We start from the raw sequence: 24,546 nt of genomic DNA on the forward strand, positions 1-24,546 counted from the left end.
TGGCAATGATATCCCCAGAAGAAGTAATAAGTTTATCGATTGATTTTTTTTTTCGCTTTTCTTAGTCTTTGTAATTTTTGACAGAGTAAAAAATCGATCCTCTTGTACCTGTTCTACTCCACTAAGGATTTTGTAGACTTCAATCACATCTCCCCCTCAGACGTATTTCTGTTTCGATTATGAGCCCCAGAGTATCTGAAAATTGTTGCAGCTGCCCATGATATATGAATAAGTAACTTTTGCCCTTAGTTTTCACAGAACATTTACAAGAGAACTATGAAAGAAACTACCTTGTAAGGGTAATATCTGAATGCTTAATTAAGGTGTGCTAAATCTGTTTAGTGCACACTAACTGTTAGTGCACTCTAAATACTATGACACCCGTTGGACTAAAATCCATTAGAGCACCTTAGTAAAAGGAGCCCTAAGAAAGTCTTACTTTGCCTGACCCGGCTTTGTAGAAATCGGAGAAAAAAGGAAACTTTCTGGCTCAAAAAACAGTAAAAACAATCACAAAACAATGTTTTGATTAGGCTCTAGGGTAAAGGTAGATAGAAATGTGACCTTTTGGATCACAGACAACTGAGCATGCTCCAAAAATCCAAAATATCAAGTCCAAAATATCCACATAAATGGTAATCTCAATTCTAGCCAAGATAGGACTGTTTCATGGGCCCTAGGCCAGGGGTAGGCAAGTCCAGTCCTCGAAAGCCACAGACAGGTCAGGTTTTTAGGATATCCAGCGTGAATATGTATGAGATGGATTTGCATGCACTGCCTCCTTGAGATGCAAATCTATCTCATGCATATTTATTGTGCTTATCCTGAAAACCTGACCTGCCTGTGGCTCTCGAGGACCGGAATTGCCTACCCCTGCCCTAGGCAAATGTGTTGGGACTCCCCATAATACATTTTTAAACTCCTACAAATGGCCTCTGTAAGACAATGCACAGGAGATGTGATGAACAGATTAATCTCTGCAGGCAGCAATGGATCTCGGTTTTCCCTTCTTCCCTTTCTGTCAGCTTACTTAGCAGGGCAAAAATCTGCCTTGAGAGAAATGAAGTTAGCATATCTGAGGGGGCCTCTCAAACATTTGCCATGGGGCTATTCCTAAGTTGCCTAAGCAGGAATTTTTTAAAAAAATTTACATTTTCAATTTACATTTATCAAACATAACCAGAAATATGCACCAAAAAGCACAGTTACTTACTGTAACAGCTATTATCCGGGGAAAGCAGGCTGATATTCTCACATGTGGGTGACAATATCCATACAGCCTAGTACCGACAGTGCTAAAAGTGTACTGCCACTTTAAAGTTCTTAAGAAGCTTTTAAGACTGCCCGCACCGATGTCGGCTCGTGGTTCCTCAGTTTCATAAGCTAAGAAGCCAACCAGGGGAGGTGGGAGGGATGTGAAAATATCTGCCTGCTGTCCCTGGATAACACCTGTTATAGTAAAATAACTGTGCTTTATCCTTGGACAAGCAGGCAGCATATTCTCACATGTGGGTGACGTCATCCACGGAGCCCGGTACAGAAAACGAGCATACCATAGTAATATTAAACTCCAATCAAATACAGGCCATAGCCAGAGTGTATGCAGGAATTTTGTCTTACTTCAAACCTCTTCCTGGTCCCTCAAGTCCACATATTATGCATGTGAAATGAGGGGTCTAGCATCACAGGGTGTTTGCAAGATGTCTGTCAAATTCTTAACCGCAGTAACTAGAAATATGAGATGATCTCAAGAAGTTCAGAAAGTTACTATAGCTGCCAATTTATGGTGAGTCAGATCTATCTTTGATCAAAGAAGCACTGTACTCGCATATCTCAGCCACTTGCTCCAGCCAGCTAGCCTCAATACCCACCAAAACTCTCTAGCATCTTTACTGATAATAAATCAGGTTTTAGGACATATTTGAACTGTCAAACATTTTGTACAACTGAGCCAAAAGGGATTTCTTCATGCCTATTATGTCCATGACTTCTTTAGCATCGCAATTTCTTTCTATCTACACAGAGGCAGAAGCTATAACTGAGGCAACTGCTTTGGTGACAGCTCTTGGCCCTGTCTTGTTTCCTCTTCCCTTCCCTGCATAGGCAGAGTGGGGGGAGGGGGGTCAGAATAGTGGTAATGGTACTGCTCAGCTGGTTGGACACTCTGGCCAACCTTTTTCATTTGGTGTAACCAAAAAAGACCTTTCTGAAGAGCTGAAAAGCATCATTTCTCATATGCTCTTTTTGTGGAAACAAGAAAGGAGATTTATATCTTATGCTTTGAGAATCTAGAGCAGTGTCTCGCAAATTTTCCAGCTGGTGGCACACTAAATCCAGTGTCCCGGCCGGAAGACACCCAGAAGTGCGTGGAAGCACATCTGGCCACGTCTCGCTTTGGTGGAGGGATCCAGGAAGTGCGGGGAGAAGAGGAGAGACGCCAGCCAGGAGGAGAAGCATCTGCGCTGGCTGACTTCCTAAAGCGAGAGGCATGTCCTGTAGGCAGTCAGCCGGTGTGGATGACTCTCCTCTTCGCCAGTGCGTTGAGGCACACCTGAAATCTCAGGAGGCACACTAATCTGCCGCACCACAGTTTGCGATACACTGATTTACAATAAACTAGAGATTCTAATAGGAAGGTTCTTTCATTTTGTTTATTTGACCTGATTGGCCACTTCGGGACATAAGATGCTGTGTTCAATGGATCACTGGTTCAACACAGATTTGCACATTCTGTATTCTAAATATCAAAGGGCTTCTTAGATGAGATATGCTTGAATTTACTGTGTGTAAACTATAACCCAGTTATCTAGCCTAACTCACACATTTCTGACTAAACAGCTGGCAACTGAACAACAGCCTACTTAAGTCTAGCTTGCCAGTATAATCCTTGTAATTTATTAAGCAGGATTACCAACAAGCTGAATGGAAGAGGAAGGGGATTCTTTTCAATACCTGTGAATTTTGTTTTATATATGAATGTCTGAAATCCATACCATATTAGTTTTTTGGCATCCTCTGTGCTGCATAAGGCTTTAAGAATTTTATTCTTCTCTGCTTCGGGCAATGAAAAGTCATACACTGCTAACAGGAATTCCCAGCCCTCAGTTTCTTTTGCACCAGCTGTAAATACGATCTTCATTACATCAGCAGGCAGATCCCTAAGGAAACGGAGAACAGTGCTGAAAGAAAATCATGCACATAAAAGTCTGAAAAAGTATGCACTAAACAGGTTGGGGGAACCAACCCCCCCCCCCCCAATTTTTATTTCATCAAGAAAGACTTTATTTTAGGGCTTTACATCAATTAAAATTTTTAATCACATGATCACATAAAGCATCCTCTTCTCCCTTTCTCCTGTATAATGCAATATATACATAGTTTTAGAATTTAAATCTGCTGGCATTTCAATCTGAGAATTTACATCTGCTGACATTTCAATCTGACTGTCCTGCAGAAAGATGGTACAGTACTCCCCCGATATTCATGAGGAGTTCTGTTCTAGGAACCCCTGCAAATATCGAAAAGCCGTGAATATGGTTTTTCATCTGGGGAGGCAGGAAAGGGCAGCTGGAGAACTGGTAAGTGAAAGAAATCACTCGCGGTATGCTCTGACCGCCTCTTCCTGTACTAAAATAGGGCTTGACCAATCAGGAGCTGCATTGACACGCAGCTCCTGATTGGTGAAGCCCGACTTTAGTACAGGAAGAGGCGGTCAGAGAATACCGCGAATGACTGGGGAACAGTGTATATCAAATCCCATATCCGCATTACTAAATTAAAAATAAAATCATTTAACTTATCTTTGTTGTCTGACAGTTTTATCTTATCTCATTCTGCATCTCTGGTTCTGCTTCCCTGTGCTCTGAACTCTATTTTCAGAGTCTCCTATCTATCCACTCTTTTTCTTTCTTCTCTTTACTTCCTGTCCTATATCCATCTTTCACAATCAACTTTTCTTCCCCATTTTCAAATCTGTATAGGGTTTTTGAATCTGTGGATACCTTTGTTTCGCGATATTTGTTGGGCGGGGAAGGTGGCTAATATCATCAAAAAGAATTGGGAGATCATGAAATTGCATCCATTGTTTAGTGATCACTGGCTCAGGATTGCTTTTTCCAGACATAAAAATCTGAGCAAATTATTAAGTCTACACAATTGCTCTTCATCACCCCTGGAGGAACGAATACCACTGAGTAGTCACCACAAATGCGGTTCTTGTAAATCTTGCAACAACGTGGCTGGGACATCTAATTTTGTTAATCTCTTTGATGGTAAGACTTACCAATGTCAACATGGGACAAACTGTAAATCCTCTTATGTAGTTTATACCTTAATATGCAAGTGCAACAAACTATATGTAGGCGAGACCATTTGCCCTTTAAATATACGTATTGACGAGCCACCAGGATGAGAGCAGATGCTCCACTTGTTGCACACAGCATTGCTTTGCAACATTTAATGATTACAAATGTTTTGCTTTTGATAAAGTATGTCTGTCTTCACGGGGTGGTGACATGGCAAAACTTTTGTGGCAGCGTGAATTTAAATGGATTTTTATTTTAAACGCTCGAAAACTCATTGATCTGAATAATAGCATTGAGTGGGTGGCTTTTTTATGAATGGGTCAGCTAGCAACTCCCCAAAGTAGGCGGTGCCTTATTACAGCATCTTTTTTTTCAGTGGCACATCATTTCGTATGCATTTAATTTGTCGAATCTCAAACGATTTGCATTGTTTGTACTATGCGTTAACTGTTGTGAACCGCCTAGAACTCACAGGTATGGCAGTATATAAAAATAAATTATTATTATTACTACAAGAAGGTGTTACTGAGTTAGTTGCCACCCCTAATACGGTGAGTTTTGACAGTTTTTCCAAGTGGCTGTGTCTTTTGATAATTGTTCTATCTTTTCAGCAATGTATTTAGCGTGTGATGTTTGCTTTCTTAGACACAGCACTTAAATCCCAATGGGTCCCGTTTCACAAAAAGCTTCCTCAAGGGGGGGGCATGGCTTGGACACGCATGAAGAAAGTCGTGTAATTGAAGAGCTCCGTTAAAAAGACCTTGAAAGATTAAATAAATTGAATGAAAACGGAAGATATATTAAAATTTCACTGGTCCTATGAATAATAAAGAAGAAAAAAGGATGGCAACTGGTAAACAGAATAAAAACGACTTCGCTGTATCAGGAAGTAGCAAAAGGGCAAAACCGGAGCAGGAGAGCGGTTTAAAACTGACAGACACAGAAGTTATGAAAGAGTTAAAAGAAATTAAAGAAATGCTTTCTATTATTACTAAAAAAGTTACCGATTTAACAGAAGAGGTTTCAAATATAAATAAGAAGATGGATGTGCTTGAATTGAAATCTAACAACTTAGAAGAAAGAATGCTGACAGTTGAAGAGGAAATCTGTTATAGCCAAGCAGACAGGAAAAAAATTGAAATACTTATTAAAGACCTGGAAGATTTTTCGAATCGTGAACGAAGAAGTAACATCCGTCTGATTGGCTTGCCGGAAGGAGCAGAAATAGGAAATCCTGTCACCTTCATTGAAAAATTACTTCCCAAGCTACTTCCGTTGCAAACGAAATTTCCCATAGAAATAGAAAGAGCACATAGAGTGCCTTTAAAAAGAGCAGTAAACCAGCAAGGACCAAGACCTTTTATTTTTAAACTATTGCGACACCAACAGGCCATAGAAATATTACAACTGGCCAAGAAAAATAAAGGTTTGAAGTATCAGGATGCTTTTATACATCTAGTGCCGGATTTCGCAAAAAATACAGCTGTTAAAAGAAAGAAGTTATTGGATTTAAGACCAAAGCTGAGAGAATTAGGAGCGAAGTTTGGATTGGTATACCCTGCTACTATGAAAGTGACAATTGGAAACAAAACTTTATCTTTCAATGATCCAGAGAAATTAGAAAAATTTATTCAAAACCAGGAAGTACCAATGTTTTCTTAAATTATTTATCATATTTTAGTTCCTATATATAGATAACTGAATATAGTTAAATAACTAATTTGATAAAAAGGTATTATAAATTGATTTGGAAAAACGATATAGAATGTAATATATTCAATTCAATTCAAATATTCTACACTAACGATATTCAAAAATGGAATTCAAATGAAATCAAAATTCAAAAAAAAAAAAAAAAAAAAAACTTCTATTAAGGGAATAAGTGAATGTTTTAAACATGAACTAAGTTTATTAAAGGAAGATATGAATGTATTAAAGGAATATATAATATAATATTAAAGAATGAATTTATAAGGAAAGATGTTCAGGAACATTCAATATTAATTAATAATTTTCAGATAAATGATTTTCATTTTTAGAAAAATAGAAAATATTTGAAAGACTACTTTATAATTTTAATTAATTTAATACAATATAAAGTAAAAATCTTCCTCCATGGGGGGATGCGCAGTGAGGGTGCATCTCGAACATATATAACACTAGATACAGAGGAGAGAATAAAGACTCAGATTCCCAGATGTCAAAGCGAGAGAACTGCATGTGATGGACAGGGCAGACACCGGAACTATAAAGAAAGACTTTTGTATAACCGTTGAACTTATGGACAGATCTTGTTGTTGCATCGTATTGATCATATAAAGAGAAGAACTACATACATTGGGAAAAGAAGAAAAGAAGAGGAAATGAAAATTTAAAACGGAATAGAAAACTACAATCAAGAATAAAGGTGGACTGAGATATACTTGAAGGAAATGAGTTTGTATTGAAATTATTCTCTCTTCTGGATTCAACTAACATAAAAGTAAAAGAAATATATATGTGAAATCGAGATGTGCTTTTACGGTGGGTTCCTCCATAGGAGGGGGATTCTTTGATCATAAAATACTTAATTATATATCATTGAATTCCCATATTATTTAAAATAAAACAAATAAGGGATTATTTATTGATATATATTTATTACAAAAATAACAATTTAGATAAATTAACAATATAATATGCTTTGAATATTATATATATATATATATATATATATATATATATGTGTAATATGGCTAAATTATATTATATTTCATTTAAATAACAAATGTTTTAATTTATAGAATACAATAAGAACAGGTCTTATGGAGTGCTTTATTATCGACTTAAGATGCGTGCTACCAAGTATACACAATTTTTAATTAAAAGGGAGGGTGGGGTGGGGGATGGGAATAGGAAGAGGGGAAAATTAATAATTAAATCTAGAATAATTAAAGAAAAGTGCAGATATCTGATCAAAATTTTATTATTAAGAAGATATTTAATTTTACTCAAATTACTAAATGACAATTAAAATTTTTTCCATTAACGTCAATGGTCTGAATCACCCAGTAAAAAGAAAAAAAATGTTAGGTTTCCTTCACAAGCAAAATGCGGATATTTATTTCATGCAAGAGACACATCTTACAGGGAATGAATCTAATAAACTAATTGGGGGATGGGTATCTAAATGTTTTTTTGCTCCTGCCTTAGGGAAAAAGGCAGGAGTAGCCATACTTATTAATAAGAAATGTACTGCTGATTTTAAACTTATAAAAATTGATCCATTAGGAAGATGGGTACATATCAAAATGATAATGGGAAATACAACCCTGGACTTATTTAATTTATATGCTCCTAATTCAAATCAAATGGAGTTTTTTAAAAAAATTCAACAGATTTTACTACCATTGGCTACTTCAAATTTGATAGTAGCTGGAGATTTCAATGCTGTTATGGATCCTATTTTGGATAAGAAACCTAGTAAAATTATAAAATCATTAGGGCTAGAAAATTTGATACAATCTTGTGATTTGATAGATATATGGCGTATTCTTCATTTTAATGATCAGGAATATTCTTTTTGTTCTCAGGTCCATAAATCCTTTTCAAGAATTGATTATATATTTGTTTCTAGTAATTTAGCACAAAAAGTTATGAAAGCAGTTATTGATCCTATTATAATTTCTGATCATGCTGGTGTGTGGATTGATCTAAAAAATGATATAAAAACAAATTTTACATCAATTTGGAAATTTGATAATGCCTTACTTGCTGATGAAAATTTTGTAACAGACCTAAAAGTAAAGATGAAAGAGTTTTTTCAAATTAATAGCACAGACAATATGAATATTGAAATTATATGGGATGCTTGTAAAGCGACAATGAGAGGAAACATTATATCATATTCGGCTTTTATGAAAAAACAGCTTAAAAAACAATTTATGGAATTAGAGGAAGAAATTAAATCATTAGAAAAAAAATTAATTATTAAATGGGAAAATGTAGTATTACAAAAACTATTAAAAGTAAAAACTAAATATAATGAACTCTCTTCACAATTTGTTAGAAAAGAAATGTTCTGTCAGCAATTTAGATATTATGGAAACTCAAATAAAGCTGGAAAAATGCTAGCAAATTTTCTTAAAGCAAAAAAAAGAAAAACTAAAATTATTGCAATAAAAGATACAAAAGGCAATACACACACCAGCACTAAAGATATTGTAAAACAATTTCTTGATTTTTATAAGAGTCTATATACTTCAGATTCTTATGAAAATAAAGAACAAGATGGCTTAGAGTTTTTAAATTCATTTATTGGACCAAATATTCCAGAACATATAAAAGGAAGTTTAGAAGAACATATATCATTAAAAGAAATAGAACTAGCATTGAAATCTCTTAGAGTTGGATCCGCTCCAGGTGGAGATGGATATACTGTTGAATTTTATAAAACATTTCAAAATATTATATTGCCTTATTTATTAAATTTATATCAATATCAGATACATAATGAAAATATATCAGGTACTATGGCAGATTCTGTAATTATTGTCTTACCAAAACCAAACAGGGATCCTACATTGGTTTCAAACTACAGGCCCATATCATTGTTGAATGTAGATGAAAAATTGCTTGCTAAAGCATTAGCATTAAGATTGGCAAAAGCTCTTCCTTTTATTATAGATGTACATCAAACAGGATTCGTTGCTAAAAGACATTCCTCACATAATACCAGACTGGCACTTCATTCTTTAAACTTAGCGAAAACTATGAATGAACCAGCTTTCTTAATATCGTTAGATGCAGAGAAAGCATTTGATAGAGTGGAGTGGAAATTTATGTATCAAGCTTTAAAATGGTTTGGAATAGGTCCCTTTTTTATTAAAATGATTCAAACATTGTATAGCTCTCCTGGAGCAAGATTAAATATAAATAATAACATTTCAGAAAGATTTAACTTGTTACGGGGGGTTAGACAAGGTTGTCCTTTATCTCCCTTACTTTTTGATATTGTTCTTGAACCCTTATTAATTGCAATAAATCAAACTAAGGGAATAAAGGGGATCACATTTTCAAATTGGGAATATAAATTATCTGCATATGCAGATGATATTCTTTTATATTTGAGGAAACCGGAAGATACCATTCCATGTTTATTAAATTTATTAGATAAATTTGGTAAATTTTCTGGATACAAAATAAATTGGGAAAAATCTGAAGTTCTTCCAATTAATGTCCATTGTACCAAAGGATTATTTGATTCATATTCATTCCAATGGAAAGAGGAAGGAATAAAATATTTAGGAATTGTTATTAAAAATACAATTGATGATACAGTAACAGAAAATGAAAAAATTTTATTAAAAAAAATAACAGAAATGTGCGAGCAATGGAATCCTTTACATCTTTCATGGTGGGGAAGAGTTCAAACAATAAAAATGATGATCTTACCTGTGGTTTGTTATCAAATGAGTATGATTCCGATATTTTTTCAGGGGTCATTTTATAAAAAATTAAATAGAATACTTACAAAATTTGTTTGGTTTGGGAAAAGGCCAAGAATCGCTTTAGCAACATTACAAAAAACAATTAGAGAGGGAGGGGTAAATTTTCCAAATTTTTATAGGTATCATCAAGCCTATATTTTAAGACAGGGTATGTATTGGATCCTCCCAGACCTCATGGAGAATGTACCAGACTGGTTATATTTAGAATGGCGACTCCTGTTTCCATTATATCCGGAACATCTTATAAGTATAACAATGCCCAAGAGATATAAAGATCACAGAATTTTATTAGATACATGGAAAACATTAAGATTTATTAGTAATATTACAACAGATCCAATAACTAAATCGTTAAATCAATCCATTTGGGTAAACTCCAGGATCAAAATTGGTGGATTCAAAATAATATGGAAGCAATGGATAATTGCAGGTATACGGTCTTTAAATGATGTTATAGTAAATGGATCCATGCTTAGTTTTTCACAATTGCAACAGAAATTTGGATTGAACATAACACAATATTTTAAATGGATGCAATTGAAGCAAGCCATCCAGGAAGGGTTCCCTGAATGGAAGAATCTTAATACTCAATATAGTTTGCAAATCCTTTGCTTTCAGGCAGATTTTTTGGGACACCAAGCTGCAAAATGGTATAAATTATTATATGGATTTTTAAATAAAAAAAAAAGAACAGGACTTAGGGACATTTGGAGTATTGAGATAGGACAGACAATTTCTGCAACTCAATGGCAAAAATTTTGGTCCTGGAGAATACATACTACAATGTCAGCATCTATGAGTCAAACATGGTTGTTTTTATTACATAGAGTTTTATGGACCCCTACTCGGTTACAAAAAATAGATAGTTCTAAATCTAATAGATGCTGGCATTGTAAGGTAGAAATTGGGACATTAGATCATTTAATCTATTTTTGTCCCTGTATAAATGCCTTTTGGAAAACAATTTGGCCCCAAATTAATATATTATTAGAAAATCATGTTGGACTTACATATGACACAATTTTATTTGGAACAGCAATGAGAACACAGAGTCCAATATCAGCAAACAATAATAAACTTTTATTGATATTAACAGGGGTCGCCATACAACAAATTACTCAAAACTGGAAAGATCATACAAAATTAAATTTCACTTTTTGGTGGAATTCTATTTGCCATATATATAAGATGGAAAAAGCAATAGCGTTACAACATAGTTATATTAAAAAATTTAATAAAATCTGGGGACCATTGGCTCTTTTTTCTAAAGATCAGATATCATAGCACAAGGATAGATCATATAATAGGGGTTAGGGTGGGTACAATATTATAATAACAGATGATTTATAATTTTTTGCAAAAGGGGTCTTTATATATGTTTGTATTAAAATATATATTGTTGGATATTCAAGTGTATATTGAAAATTATATGTATTATATATTTATCACTTGATGTAAGAAATTTAAAATGAATAAAGAATTAAAAAAAAAAAAAAAAAGCTTCCTCAAGGGGATCCAAGATAAGTGCTTGTTTTTCTGATTTTCCTGAATATATCACACATTATGTTAAAATGTATATGGAGGGTTTTTTTTGCCTATAAAAGATATTCAATCCTAGATCACCTCTGAATTTATGAGGCTTTTTTCTCCATTTTATATAGTAGATTGAGATCTTTATTTGTTGTTTTAGCAGTGCTATTTACAGATCTCAAGTACTGTGTTTGTATATTGATAAAGATAAATAACAGATTAGGATTACAAACAATGAGCGTGCACTTAACTCATTCACATATACCAAGTCCCACTCCTCACTATTTATTCTGATTTGAAATTGCTGTTCCATCATGTTTATTCATTAACTGAACTGCTGTTGCTACATGATATTAGTCACTGACATGGATTTGGGAGGAGAATCAGACATTATTTCAGGAGTCTTCTGTTTACAACTTATTTTGAGGGTCAGACTACACAGAGGAACTTGCAAGTATATTTCAGATTACACAGATATAAGTAAAGCTTTAGAGGCTTCTCCTCTTTGTTGTATACCTCTGGTCTAACACACCCATGTACTGTAAATTCAGAGAATCACTGTTAAATTCTTGTAGGCATGAGAGTAAATATGAATTAGATTTTTTTTTTTTGTTCAAAAAAGTTTTATTGGTTTTAAGAAAAAAACATACCAATATATGGAACAATGATAACAATGAAGATCTCACTGTGTATACACATACAGGCAGATGTAAAATGACACAAGTACATGGTTATAAAGGAATAACAGTTTAGTATACAATAATATCATAAAGTAGAAAAAGCAATGGCATTGAGATATGAAAGCTAAAGGTTTGGGTTACTTGGAGGCTTCACAGTAACGGGTAAGGGGTGACCAGACACGTTCGTATACCTGCAAATTGTTGTTCTTTTCGGCCAGCACCCTTTCGTATTTTCCTATCAAACAGATGGAGTTCCACCAAGTATGGTAATTAGATTTCGACAAATCTTTCCAGTTGTAAAGAACATTTTGAATGGCTAATGCCATAAGTATTGTGAACAATTTAGCAGAATGTGAATCTAATGGATTTTGAAGACCCTGGGACATACATATTATTATGGAAAGAGAAAGTGGTTCATCTATATCCAGTATTTCTGATATCGTGGACCAAACTTTGGACCAGTAATCTGTAAGTAGTGTACAGAAGAAGAGAAGGTGTGATAAAGTACCAGTTTGTGTTTGACACGACCAGCAGTTAGGTGATGTAGAGGAGTCAATTTTGTGTGATAAAAGAGGAGTCCATGTAGCTCTGTGGAGTAGGAAAAATATCGATTGAAGTAAGGATGCAGATCTAATCGATTTGAAGAATTGGAGCCATACATTGTACCAGTCAATTGCATCTGAGGGAAGATTTAGCTCATGGGTCCACTTGATCACAGTGGGACTAGGGGTGTCAGTTGAAGACAAGGATTGAAGCAGTTTGTACCATAATGAAGCTGAGCCGCCCATCGCAGATATTGAAATGTTGTGTGAGATGAGGCTAGGAACCATCTGAACAGAAAGGATGGACGGAAGGGAACTCAAAATGCAGTGTCGTAATTGTAGCCAGGAAAAATATTGGCTAGAGGGCAATTGAAATTTTTCAGACAAATCCGAGAACGATATCCAGTCGTCTTTGTTCAGGATGTCTTGTATGAAATGTATACCACATCTTTGCCATATAGGCCAAGAGATAGGATTGTCTTGGATTCTTAGCAGCGTGTTATTCCATAGAGGTATCAAGCTGGTGGCAGACCATGGAATAGGAAGGGATTTGTCAATTGAAGATATAACCTCTTTCAATGAAGTCAGAATCGGGTTCCTCCGTTCGGCTTTGGATAAAGAGAGGCATGCGATACATTGAATTTTAATTCTACCATAAACGGCTTCCTCCAGTTTGATCCAGGCAGGCATGATGGCTTGAGGTGGGGCAGAAGAGGAACAAGACCATTGTTGGATTAGGAAAGCCTGATGATATTGTAGGAAATGAGGAAAGTTTACACCACCTCTAGCCCTTACTGTCTTCAACTTGGATAAGGCAATCCGGGGGTGTTTCTTGTTCCATAAGTATTGGGAGAGTAAGGAATCCACTTGTTTATATATTTGTTTGGAGAGAAGGAAAGGTAGCATACTTAGGATGTAGATTATTTTAGGTGCTACCACCATACGTATTGCTTCAAGTCTGCCCCACCAGGAGAGAGAAAGAGGAGACCACTTCTGTGTCAAATGTTTAACAGTGGCTATTAGGAAATCAGCATTGAGTTGACTGGTTTCCTCTAGCGTTGGTCCAAAAAGTATCCCCAAGTATTTCATTTGAGAGTCTGACCATTCGAAACCAAGATGACTCACGTCAAATTTAACGTCTGGGCAATTGAGGGGCATGATTATGGATTTATTTTTATTAAGTTTATACCCAGATTCTATGGAATATTTCCCAATCGTATTCAGTAAGGAGGGAAGAGATGAAGGTGAGATATATAACAATATGTCATCAGCATATGCCGAGATCTTTATTTCTTGATTAAGATGGCAGAAACCTTGTATATCTGGGTTGTGTCGTATGGCAATAAGGAGAGGTTCGAGAGCCAGGTCAAACAGGAGAGGGGATAAAGGACAGCCCTGTCTAGTTCCTCTGCTAGGATTAAATGAGGAAGATAATTTACCGTTTATGTATGTCTTGGTCGAGGGAGACGTATATAACAGTTTAATTCTTTGAATAAAGGTGGGTGGAAATCCGAACCATTGTAATACTTTAAAGAGGAAGGGCCACTCAACCCTGTCAAAGGCTTTTTCAGCGTCTAGACCTATAGCTAATAATGGATGGTCTGAAAGAGAGGTTGTATCATGTAGTATAGAAATGATGGTTGAGAAGGTATGAGTATTATCCGAGGATCGGCGTCCAGTGATAAAACCACATTGATCAGGGTTAATAAGTTTGGTACTAATCTGTTGAATTCTGGAAGCCAAAAGTTTGGCGTAAATCTTGGCGTCTACATTTATTAAGGAGAGTGGTCGATAATTGGTGATCTTTTGTGTGTCTTTGCCAGCTTTTGGTAAAACAATTATGGTGGCTTCAGTAAACGAGCCATATGGGTTGCCTGATTCGAGTAGATGTTCAAGATACCTGAGGAAATGGGGTAATATTATATCCTGGAACTCCTTGTAGAATTCCACAGTTAGCCCGTCTGGGCCAGGAGTTTTACCGAGAGCCATCGTATAGAGTGTTCTGGAAAGTTCTTCAAGGGTGATGGGTGAGTCCAGTGCGTCAGCATCCCCGGACTCTAACTTGGGCCTGGGTAGGTCATCTAAAAAAGAGAAAGCAGAGCAATGTTCTTCCAGTTCTGAGGTATATAGAGTGCGATAGTAATTCATAAAGGCCTGAGATATATCCATTGAGTCGGTGAGAATAGTCGAGTCATCCAGAGTAATACTAGCTATATCCGATTTCCCTTGTTTGTTTTTCAAAGAGGCAGCTAGAAGATGGCCGCATTTATTACTTTCAGCAAAATATGATGTCGATTTCTGGAAAACAGTGTGTGCTGCGGATTTGCTCAGTGTAGTGTTATACTGATATTTCAATTTGCCAAGTTGTTGCAGAAGAGACAAGTCAGAGGGGGTTTGCTGATGTAGAGTTTCCAGACGTTTGATTTCCAATTCCAATTGATTCATTTCAGATCTCTGTTTTTTGTGTTTATGAGCTACATATGATATGATATGGCCTCTGATACATGCCTTAAAGGCATCCCACCAGGTATTCCACGAAGTGTGTTCCGGTAGATTGAGAAGAAAGTAGTCATTAATGGCTGTTCTGATGTGTTCAGTAAATCCAGGATCTTGTAATAGGGTCGAGTTAAACCTCCATTGCTTTTGTGTTATTGCAGGTAACGTAATATTGAAAGTCATAGTGATTGCAGCGTGGTCTGAGATAGTAATAGGGTGTATGGTGGATTCCGTCACCTCAGTTATTAAGGAATTACTAATCAGGAAGTAGTCTATTCGTGAGTATGAGAGGTGGGGGTGAGAGAAAAAGGTGTATTCAGAGAGATTAGGGTGCTGAAGTCTCCAAACGTCAGACACGTTCAATGCAGTATAAAGTTGTTGCAAGGCAAGCCAAGCTCTTGATTTTTTGTATCTCACCTGAGATTTGCGGTCTTTTCCGGGATCAGGAATTAAGTTAAAGTCACCACCAAGAATGATTTGTGCATTGGAGTGTGAGAGGGCAGAGGCTGTGATTTCGTGAAAAAATTCAGGGTTATCTGTGTTGGGGGCATAGATATTGTATATAGCATAGGTGTTTGTACCACAGGTGATGGTAACCCTAACCCATCTGCCATGTAAATCTGAGGATGAGGAATGCACAATTAGCCCCTGACGCTTCTTTATAAAAATTAAAACACCCCCTTTCTTATCAATCGCAGGGGAAAAATAAGGGGGAAAAGCCCAGGATAAATATAATTTTTTAGAGGCATTTTCATCTAGATGGGTTTCTTGAAGCAGGACTATATCCGGATTAAATCTTTCTATATATGATAATAATTTCTTTGCTTTGATTTGATTGTTTAATCCTTTAGCATTCATGGATAGAATTTTAAGTGCCATGAGCTGTCATGAATTGAAGGAATGCAAACTTAGATACATAAACTGTCTCATGTGCAGGACGACCATGTACATATACTGAAACATTAAACCAACTCAGTATGTGAACCGTGTGTTTGAAGGGGGAAAACATCCTGTAGTATAATACACAGTGATACTGTGATGAAGGCATCACAAAACTAAGAATACCTGTGGGGAAAAAAACAGCTAAAGACATCAAAGAACAGCAGGGGGAGAAAGCACCTAGAGCAATGGATTTTGTGGATGAAATATTCCACTCTGAGAAAAATAAAACAGTAAGGCAGCCAGTAATGAGGCTGATACCACATGCATCAGTTATTAAGGTAGTGATATATACCAACGTAAAGCATGCCACAAAAAGGAAAAGTGATATGTGCACCATAAACGAGAGAGGAAGAAGAACATGCCAGTAAACACCCCTATATAATACAACCATGCAGAGTGTTATAACATGCTAAAAGTGAATCCAAACAGCAGAAACCTGTCAGGCAAAGAGTCAGTGCATGGAGATCAAGAAGTGCAACTCACACAACATGCATTAACCAGTGAACTAGCATGCTATGAAAAGTGTCATTTTAAATTTAATGGTGCCATACAGTCAGTGGTGGCAAAACATGCATAGTGATTCACAGCACACATCAAACCTGATGAATGGGAGTTGGAGAGTGTTGCTCAATAAAAGCAGCCAGATCCTCAGGGTTGAGAAAATCTTTGGTAGTGTTGTTGAGAGTCACCCTCATTCTAGCAGGGTAGAGGAGCCCATATCTAGCAGCGAGCTGTTTCAGCTGAGGGCGATATGAGAGAAGTTGTTTTCGCTTGTAGGCCGTCGTCTTGCTGAGGTCAGGGACAAAAAGTATGGCGGCTCCCTCGTGTTTCAGCGGAGCACGTATCTTGGCACGTTGCATGATGTCAATTACTTGCTGATAACGGAGCAGTTTCACCACAACTGGGCGAGGGAAGCGGTCCGAGGAGGAGCGATGCGATGGGACGCGGTGCGCTCTTTCTATTTCAAACTCTTGCGTGAAGGTGAGGTCAAGGAACTTCGGGATCCATGTGGTCAGATGCTTGATTAGATCACGGTCAGGTATTTCCTCTGATAGCCCCAGAATTCTAAAGTTGCTCCTACGAGAGCGATTATTGCTGTCTTCCAGCTCCCTTTCCAGTGCAGTGATACGCTGAGCCTGTTTCCTGAGGTCAGTTATATTATTAGTGTTCACCTCCATCTTGTTTTCCAGAGAGGTGACACGTGTTTGAATAGCCAGAAATTCAGAAGTAAGAGAGCTGAGTTTTTCATTAATTTCTTCCGTGTCCGATTTTGTATCGGTGACCAGACTTTTTAAATCTTTAATTTCGTCAAGCAACTCCCTGTTGCTGACCGTCGGTGATTCCGGGAGCGGCGTCTTCGAGGGGGAAGACGGCTCAGGCTTATGCCTCTTGTTGATCTTCTTGTCCGACATTGCCGGTTCGGACGCTAAGATGAAATCGCTGTGCAAAAACGAAGCAGGAAGGATGCAGGTTCACAGCGCTGATGTTTTGGCGTGCAGGATCGATTTTTGGTGCGGGTGGAATAAAGATTTTAGAAGGTTGGTGCAGGAGCTCTTCTCTCACGCTGCCATTCCTCGCGGGCTCAGCAGCGCCCCCCCTTGAATTTGATTTTTAAGAAGGTTATGGCCCTAGAATATTTTATCATTCCCTGAACATCGGTAACTGACCTTACTTCGTTGAGGCCAACAGCGTATTGCTTCCAAACATGTGGCAACTCTGATCCACTTTGCTGGCTACATTCAGTACCGACTAATTTTGAAGCGTGAAGGTTCAAATAATGTGACAAAACCTCATCCTCCATCATAGACAGATCACCATTGGCAGATCCAAGATGGCCGCACTCACCTGACGCAGGGAAGGTCTCAGAGTTTTTCCTTTTGGTCTTCCTGATTGCGAGGGGAAACTTTCTTTTGCTCATGCCAAAGTGACACGGCAGGAGCACTCTTGCCAGATAAAAAGATGGATTATGAAAATGTTCTTCATAAACAGACATAAGGAATTTTTAGGATTTAAGATCCAAATATATTCCCGGATGTTTCTCGTGATACTCAAAGACGAAGGCGTCAGTTTTCGCTTTTGAATCCTGGAGTTACTCTCATAGGAGGGACATTTTATTTGAGATACCCATGTAAATGCATAGTAAAGTACCAATCTAAGAAATATGTGCTTTTTGAACCTTCTCATCTAACTGCTTTCCTATCTATGAAACGTCTTGAGGGAGTATGAAAAGATTGGTGGTCTCTTGAACCAGATGTTAGGTGATTTAATTTCTTTGTTTTCTGGTTTGAACTAGCAATACCTTTTTAATTTCTGCTCTTATGTAGTCTTGGATCAAATATTGTGAACTTAACTTAACATATATACCGCAACTACCTCACGGTTCTGTGCGATTCACAAACCAAGAAATACTAACCAAAATAGTATGATCACAGCAAATTAATCAAAATATTTGCCAAACAAGTATGTTTTCAACATTTTTCTGAAAGCCAAATAAGAAGTTGAAAACGATATGCGAGTGCTGACTTGTTTCACCTGGTATGCTAACATTTTACCAAAAATCTTCTATAAACACATCCCTTTACTGATGGAAAGTCAAAGAATTGTACTTTGCGTAAGTGTTTTCTGTTTATGAATTTGAAATGGTCAAAAAGATTAACAGCGGGATCTGGATAGGCACTTCTGTCCACCTAAATACTCAAAACCCACTTCCTTCATAACCTTCCCCTTTGCTTTACCAAAAAAACACACTGCAGTCTTCTGGTTGGTAAAATTTAGCCGCAGCTCAGTTTAACCATAAACATAATAACATATCTCAACTTCATTAATTTTATTAACATTATATAAAGAGCTCCTCCTGAGCTATGAAATGAATGAGTTTTATTCCCTCGACCCCGCCACCATAGCAATAGTCAGAGGGGTGGCATGTCCCTCATGCCCCTTTTCTGGGTCACCTGACCCACTGGGCATGGCTCCCTGCCATCCCAACGCTCATCACCTGATAAGCCCCATGACCCAGTAGCTCAGGAGATCCGCCACAGGCCTGTAGCCTTACAGGCCCCCCCCAATAAACAGAGCTGTGACTACTCACTCCAACCCCAGAACCCGTTCACAGCACACGGTGAAATCATCCAAGAGGAGATCCCAACCGATATCGGACAGATGGACCCGGTCCCTGTGATAAAGACCCACACAAGACACATCTACCCAATCATGCAGAATCTGTCTGCCCCCTAGAGACTCAAAAAGGTTAATCTACCAGCAGATAAATTAATTAAATTAATTAATTAATTCAATGAAGGAAAGAATCTCAGAATTGCCATTCCAAGGATCATAATAGTATTATCCATATAAGAAATTGTGGCAAGGGTATCTTTCATCGATCCAAACCTTCATATTATAAGTGCATTTATAGAACACATTAGTTTAAAATTTTTAATATTTACTATTCATAATTTTAATATTATAATTTAAATTTGTCTCAATTTTTAAATTTTAGAAAATATTTTTTTATGAGAACAAAATAAATATTTCAACATTTAAGCTAGTGCAAATAGCATTTTGCAAATAGCAAAATTCAAAACAGTTTTGTTAATTCTATTCTAGTGCAAATAGCATTGTGCAATTGGCATTTTTTTTTTTTTAAAGCCTAGCAAAATTCAAAAACGGTCTTATTCATTCAAGTGCAAAAAGCATTATATCACTGGCATATTTTTAGATAGCCTATTTTATAAATATCTCACAGCCAACTTTCAGGAACAACTCTTAAGAACAAAAGCACTTATCTTTCAGCTTGAGTTCTTTTTTTAATTTATTTATCATTTTACAAAAAAAAAATTATCAAGCATTATATCTTGTACAGTAAGATTGCAGTCATGAACATAAATAATAAGACATATGACATAATCTCTTACACTTAAGCAATCTATAGTCCCCAGCTTGAATTCTAACGGCATAAATCAAACTGCCGCTACAGATCTGACATGTTGCCCTATCTTATGATACTATTTTATCTGGAACGTCTATGAGATTCAACAGTCAAATTTCAGCAAATAACAATAAACTTTTGTTAATACTGACGGGGTTGCCATTGAACATATTACTGGAAATTGGAAGGACTATACTAAACTTAATTATACCTTTTGGTGGAATTCAGTTTGTCATATTTATAAAATAGAGAGAGTGCTTGCTATACAGCAAGGAAATTATAATATTTTCAAAAAGATTTGGGGGGCATTGATTGCATATTCTAATGATTAGACACCTTTTTATTACATAGGAATATATTTTATTATTATTACAGCAGCAAGGTGAGGGCGGCAGCTGGCATAAGCAGGACCAGCTTTCTGGGAGCCAAGTGGGTTGGGGGTCAGTGGAAGTGGCGGCATTTGATTCAGTCTCCCTGAAGTCCTGCCGCCCAAAGTACAAAAAAGTTAAAAAAAATAAATAATAAGATCGCTGCTCCTATGGTCTGCGCATGCGCAATCCATGCAGGCAGTTCCTCCGATCGCCCGCATCTGCATATTTTTTGTTTTCTGAATTGGTCAGACCTGCCTGGATCGGGCCCGATCTGGCAGGTTAGTGAATCCTGACCTCTGCCTTCCTACTTTGGATCTGTGTGAATTAAAGCAACTGGTGAGAGATTGGGGAGAGGCTAGAGAGGCGATAAAGTATTCACACTTTAAACATCAAAGGCTCCACATCAACTTTTGTGTGTTTGAATAATGGCAAATGGCGTATACAACATTTCATGAAATGCACTGTGTTAACATTATTTTGATCTATCTGAACAGATATGCATACAAACCCTTTCCTTTAACATTAATTACATAAATTCTTATATACCACAGCTACCTTGCGGTTCAGTGCGGTTAACAGCTAAGAGATACTAACCATATGTAGTGTGATCATACTAAACTGATCCAAATTTTTACCAAACAAGTGGGTTTTCAACAATTTTCTAAAGACAGCCTTGCAAATCATTCCACACAGAATACTTTTCTTTCCATTTAAAATCCGTTATGTCTAATGCTTGAAGATGCACAAATTCTTAAAGCAAATGCTAAATGAGTTAATTGTAAAAATGTTCCTCTACACCAGTGATCTCAAACTCAAACCCTTTGCAGGGTCACATTTTGGATTTGTAGGTACTTGTAGGGCTTCAGAAAAAATAGTTAATGTCTTATTAAAGAAATGATAATTTTGCATGAGGTAAAACTCTATAATTTATAAATCTTTCCTTTTGGCTAAGTCTTAATAATAATATTGTAATTTATAACTAAAGAGACTTATGATCAAGAAACTGTTTTACTTTTGTGATTATGATAAACATACAGAGGGCCTCAAAACAGTACCTGGCGGGCCACGCATTTGAGACCACTGCTCTATACTGTGAGTACACCCATTTTACATTTAGTCTATGTGGAAAATAGAAAATATACACGACAAAGTAATATTACAGTGATTTACTTGTGCTTTACCTGGTTCCATTGGAAGCCTTCCAGTCTTGAAAGAGATCACTGGCATTTTTTGTGCAGCTTTCAAGACCATGAGAACAAGCAAAATCCAAAAGGGCAGATCGGCGTAGCCGCTCTGAAAGGGTTCCTTCATCAGTCCAGTTCTGGCTGCTGATTGTGTTGTTTAACAGTTTGAAGATGTGTTCCTAGAATGTTAATAAGGAGACACTTTAAATTATGCTACAAGCTATTTCTTCTAAGTGGCTCAGTTTTGAATAGTTGATGGAAGTGGAAAGAAGGGGGAGGGAGAGAGAGAGAGAGAGAGAGAGAAGAGGGCAGATGATGGAAGTGGAAAGAAGGGGGAGGGAGAGAGAGAGAGAGAGAGAGAGAAGAGGGCAGATGATGGAAGTGGAGAGAAGGGGAGGCGAGAGAGAGAGAGAGAGAGAAGAGGGCAGATGATGGAAGTGGAGAGAAGGGGAGGCGAGAGAGAGAAGAGGGCAGATGATGGAAGTGGAGAGAAGGGGGGGAGAGAGAGAGAGAGAAGAGGGCAGATGATGGAAGTGGAAAGAAGGGGGAGGGAGAGAGAGAGAGAAGAGGGCAGATGATGGAAGTGGAGAGAAGGGGGGGAGAGAGAGAGAGAGAAGAGGGCAGATGATGGAAGTGGAAAGAAGGGGAGGGAGAGAGAGAAGAGGGCAGATGATGGAAGTGGAGAGAAGGGGGAGAGAGAGAGAGAAGAGGGCAGATGATGGAAGTGGAGAGAAGGGGGAGAGAGAGAGAGAGAAGAGGGCAGATGATGGAAGTGGAGAGAAGGGGGAGAGAGAAGAGGGAAGATGATGGAAGTGGAGAGAAGGGGGAGAGAGAGAGAAGAGGGCAGATGTTGGATGCTAGTTGAGAGGAGAGAGCAGATTCTGAATGGAAGTGGAGAACAGGGTTGCCAGATGGCAAAAAATTTTTCCAGCCAAACTCATGGCAAAAAGTAGCCCAAGTTGCGCTTTGTTCAGCATGTTATTCACCTTTTTACACTGCCCCTAAATTGTGATCAAGAGGCTAAAAGAAAACAGCCAGCGATATTTATTTATTCAATTTTCTATACCGTTCTCCCAGGGGAGCTCAGAACTAATTTATTTAGGTACTCAAGCATTTTCCCATCTGTCCCAGCGGGCTCACAATCTATCTAATGTACCTGGGGCAATGGGGGGATTAAGTGACTTGCTCGGGGTCAGGAGCAGGGTGGGTTTGAACTCACAACCTCAGGGTAACCACTGCGCCACACTCTCCCCCTGATACCTGAGCACTGGAAAATAATTAATAACAAACTAATAAAAATAGTGCACATTACATTTTCCCCACCCCATCCCACTCGGCTGGTTTTTCATGTCACCCAGCTGGAAAAAATTTCTGGGGAGAACACTGCAAGAGTTAGTCAGAAGTAGCTCCAGAAGTAGTTTCAGGTGCCCAAAAATACATAAATAGAATCTAAAATTAAACAGGTCTTCCACAGATCCATCAGGTCAATCTTTGCACATCTATTCCTAAGGAAAATCTTTTTCACTAAAAATCTGAGGGGAAATGAATGCCACAGTAAACATTAACCTAGTATCTTCTTCACTCAGCTCCAAATCACCTAGCTAGAAATGGAGAAGAGCTTCGGTTATGGCTGCTATTCACTCAATGGAGCACTTTGAGCCAGGAGAACCAAGCCAGTATCACATGGCATCTCTCATCACAAGGGTTTATAACATAAAAGGAATTTAATTAGGAGATCTACTAAAGTTTTGAACTGAAATACATCAATGTTCCATAACCATAACATTAAAAGAGATGAAACATGGATTTTGGAAATGCAGTCATACCTCCAATTTCCCAGTAAGCATCTGCATTCCTTGCTTTTCTAGCAGCCCATGAATCAGACTGAGCTGCGATAAAGCTTCAACAATTGGTGCGGTGCTGGTTTCATTCACAAGGTAGTCAATCAGATCAAAGGCCTTCTTCAGCTGCACCTTTCCTATGCTAATAGGTCAAGAAAAACAAAAGGAATAAAGTGGAACCAGACAATGATCTTCTGCATAAAACAGGATGTGAGAGACATTTTCATAAAGGACTATTTTTGTTAATATATAGTAGCATGCCATAGATGAAATAAAAGGCCAAAAAACAACCCACCACACCTTTCATCTCAGGAGACAGCACTAATCAACTAGGTATACGAGTTTCCTTCATGACAAGTCAAGAGCTAAAAACAGGGTATATAACCCATAACAAGGAATACTCAACATTATTCTACGTAGTTTTATTTAACAGATTTGAAATCTGAATCCTTTGATCAACAGGGAAACCATAAACATTTAAAACAAACAAAAAAAAATGCCTAGAGAGACTACAATACACCACTTAAGCTGCCCACTACAATGTCTGTGAACCAGTTATGTTTTAAGACACCCATAATACATATGAATGAGATAAATTGTATATTTAGAGTCTTACACACATTTGTGTGGCAATCCTGAAAATCTGACTGGCTAGGTATGTTTCTGTTAAAGGGCTGGGAAACACATAGATACTTTTTTTTTTTTAGCACTATTAGAAACCTCAGTCTGGTTTAGATAAATTTAGCATAAGTACCTTAAAAAGAAAACACAAGTCAGAAAATTTTGAAAGAGAAAGACTATTCCTTGATAGTCACAGCCCCCAGTTTCCTGCATAACAAACAGAGACTGTGTCTGAATTCAAGAGGGCCTGAGATAGGCACATGGGATCTCTCAGAGACAGAAAGAGATAATGATTACTGTAGATGGGCACTAGATGGGCCATTTGGCCTTTATCTGACATCATGTTTCTATGTTTCTGTAACATAAAATTTTATTTATTTACCACAATACACTGTGACGTTCGATGAGGTTAACAGAAATGATCTAAAGACCGTACATAGGCAGTGAGGGTACAAATAACGACTAAGATGGTTAAGGGGTTGGAGGAGCTGCCATACAACGAAAGATTAGAGAAACTGGGCCTCTTCTCCCTCGAACAAAGGAGATTGAGAAGGGATATGATCGAAACATTCAAGGTACTGAAGGGGATAGACTTAGTAAATAAGGACATGTTGTTCACCC

The 24,546-nt window shown here is 37.4% G+C and overlaps 1 protein-coding gene across 2 annotated transcripts in view; it reads right to left on the minus strand.

The window, feature by feature from the left end:
- Positions 1-24,546, minus strand: part of LNPEP (leucyl and cystinyl aminopeptidase) — a 178,457-nt gene that overhangs the window by 38,114 nt on the left and 115,797 nt on the right. For both annotated transcript variants that reach the window (XM_033914441.1, XM_033914530.1), the window contains exons 13-15: positions 23,290-23,446; positions 21,461-21,642; positions 2,994-3,158 (exon numbers count right to left, since the gene is read on the minus strand). In XM_033914441.1, coding sequence (XP_033770332.1) covers positions 2,994-3,158; positions 21,461-21,642; positions 23,290-23,446 — 504 coding nt within the window. The remainder of the gene's footprint in view (positions 1-2,993; positions 3,159-21,460; positions 21,643-23,289; positions 23,447-24,546) is intronic.

This window comes from Geotrypetes seraphini, chromosome 1 (assembly GCF_902459505.1).
Source record: "Geotrypetes seraphini chromosome 1, aGeoSer1.1, whole genome shotgun sequence".
In the NCBI taxonomy this organism is placed as follows: Eukaryota; Metazoa; Chordata; class Amphibia; order Gymnophiona; family Dermophiidae; genus Geotrypetes; species Geotrypetes seraphini.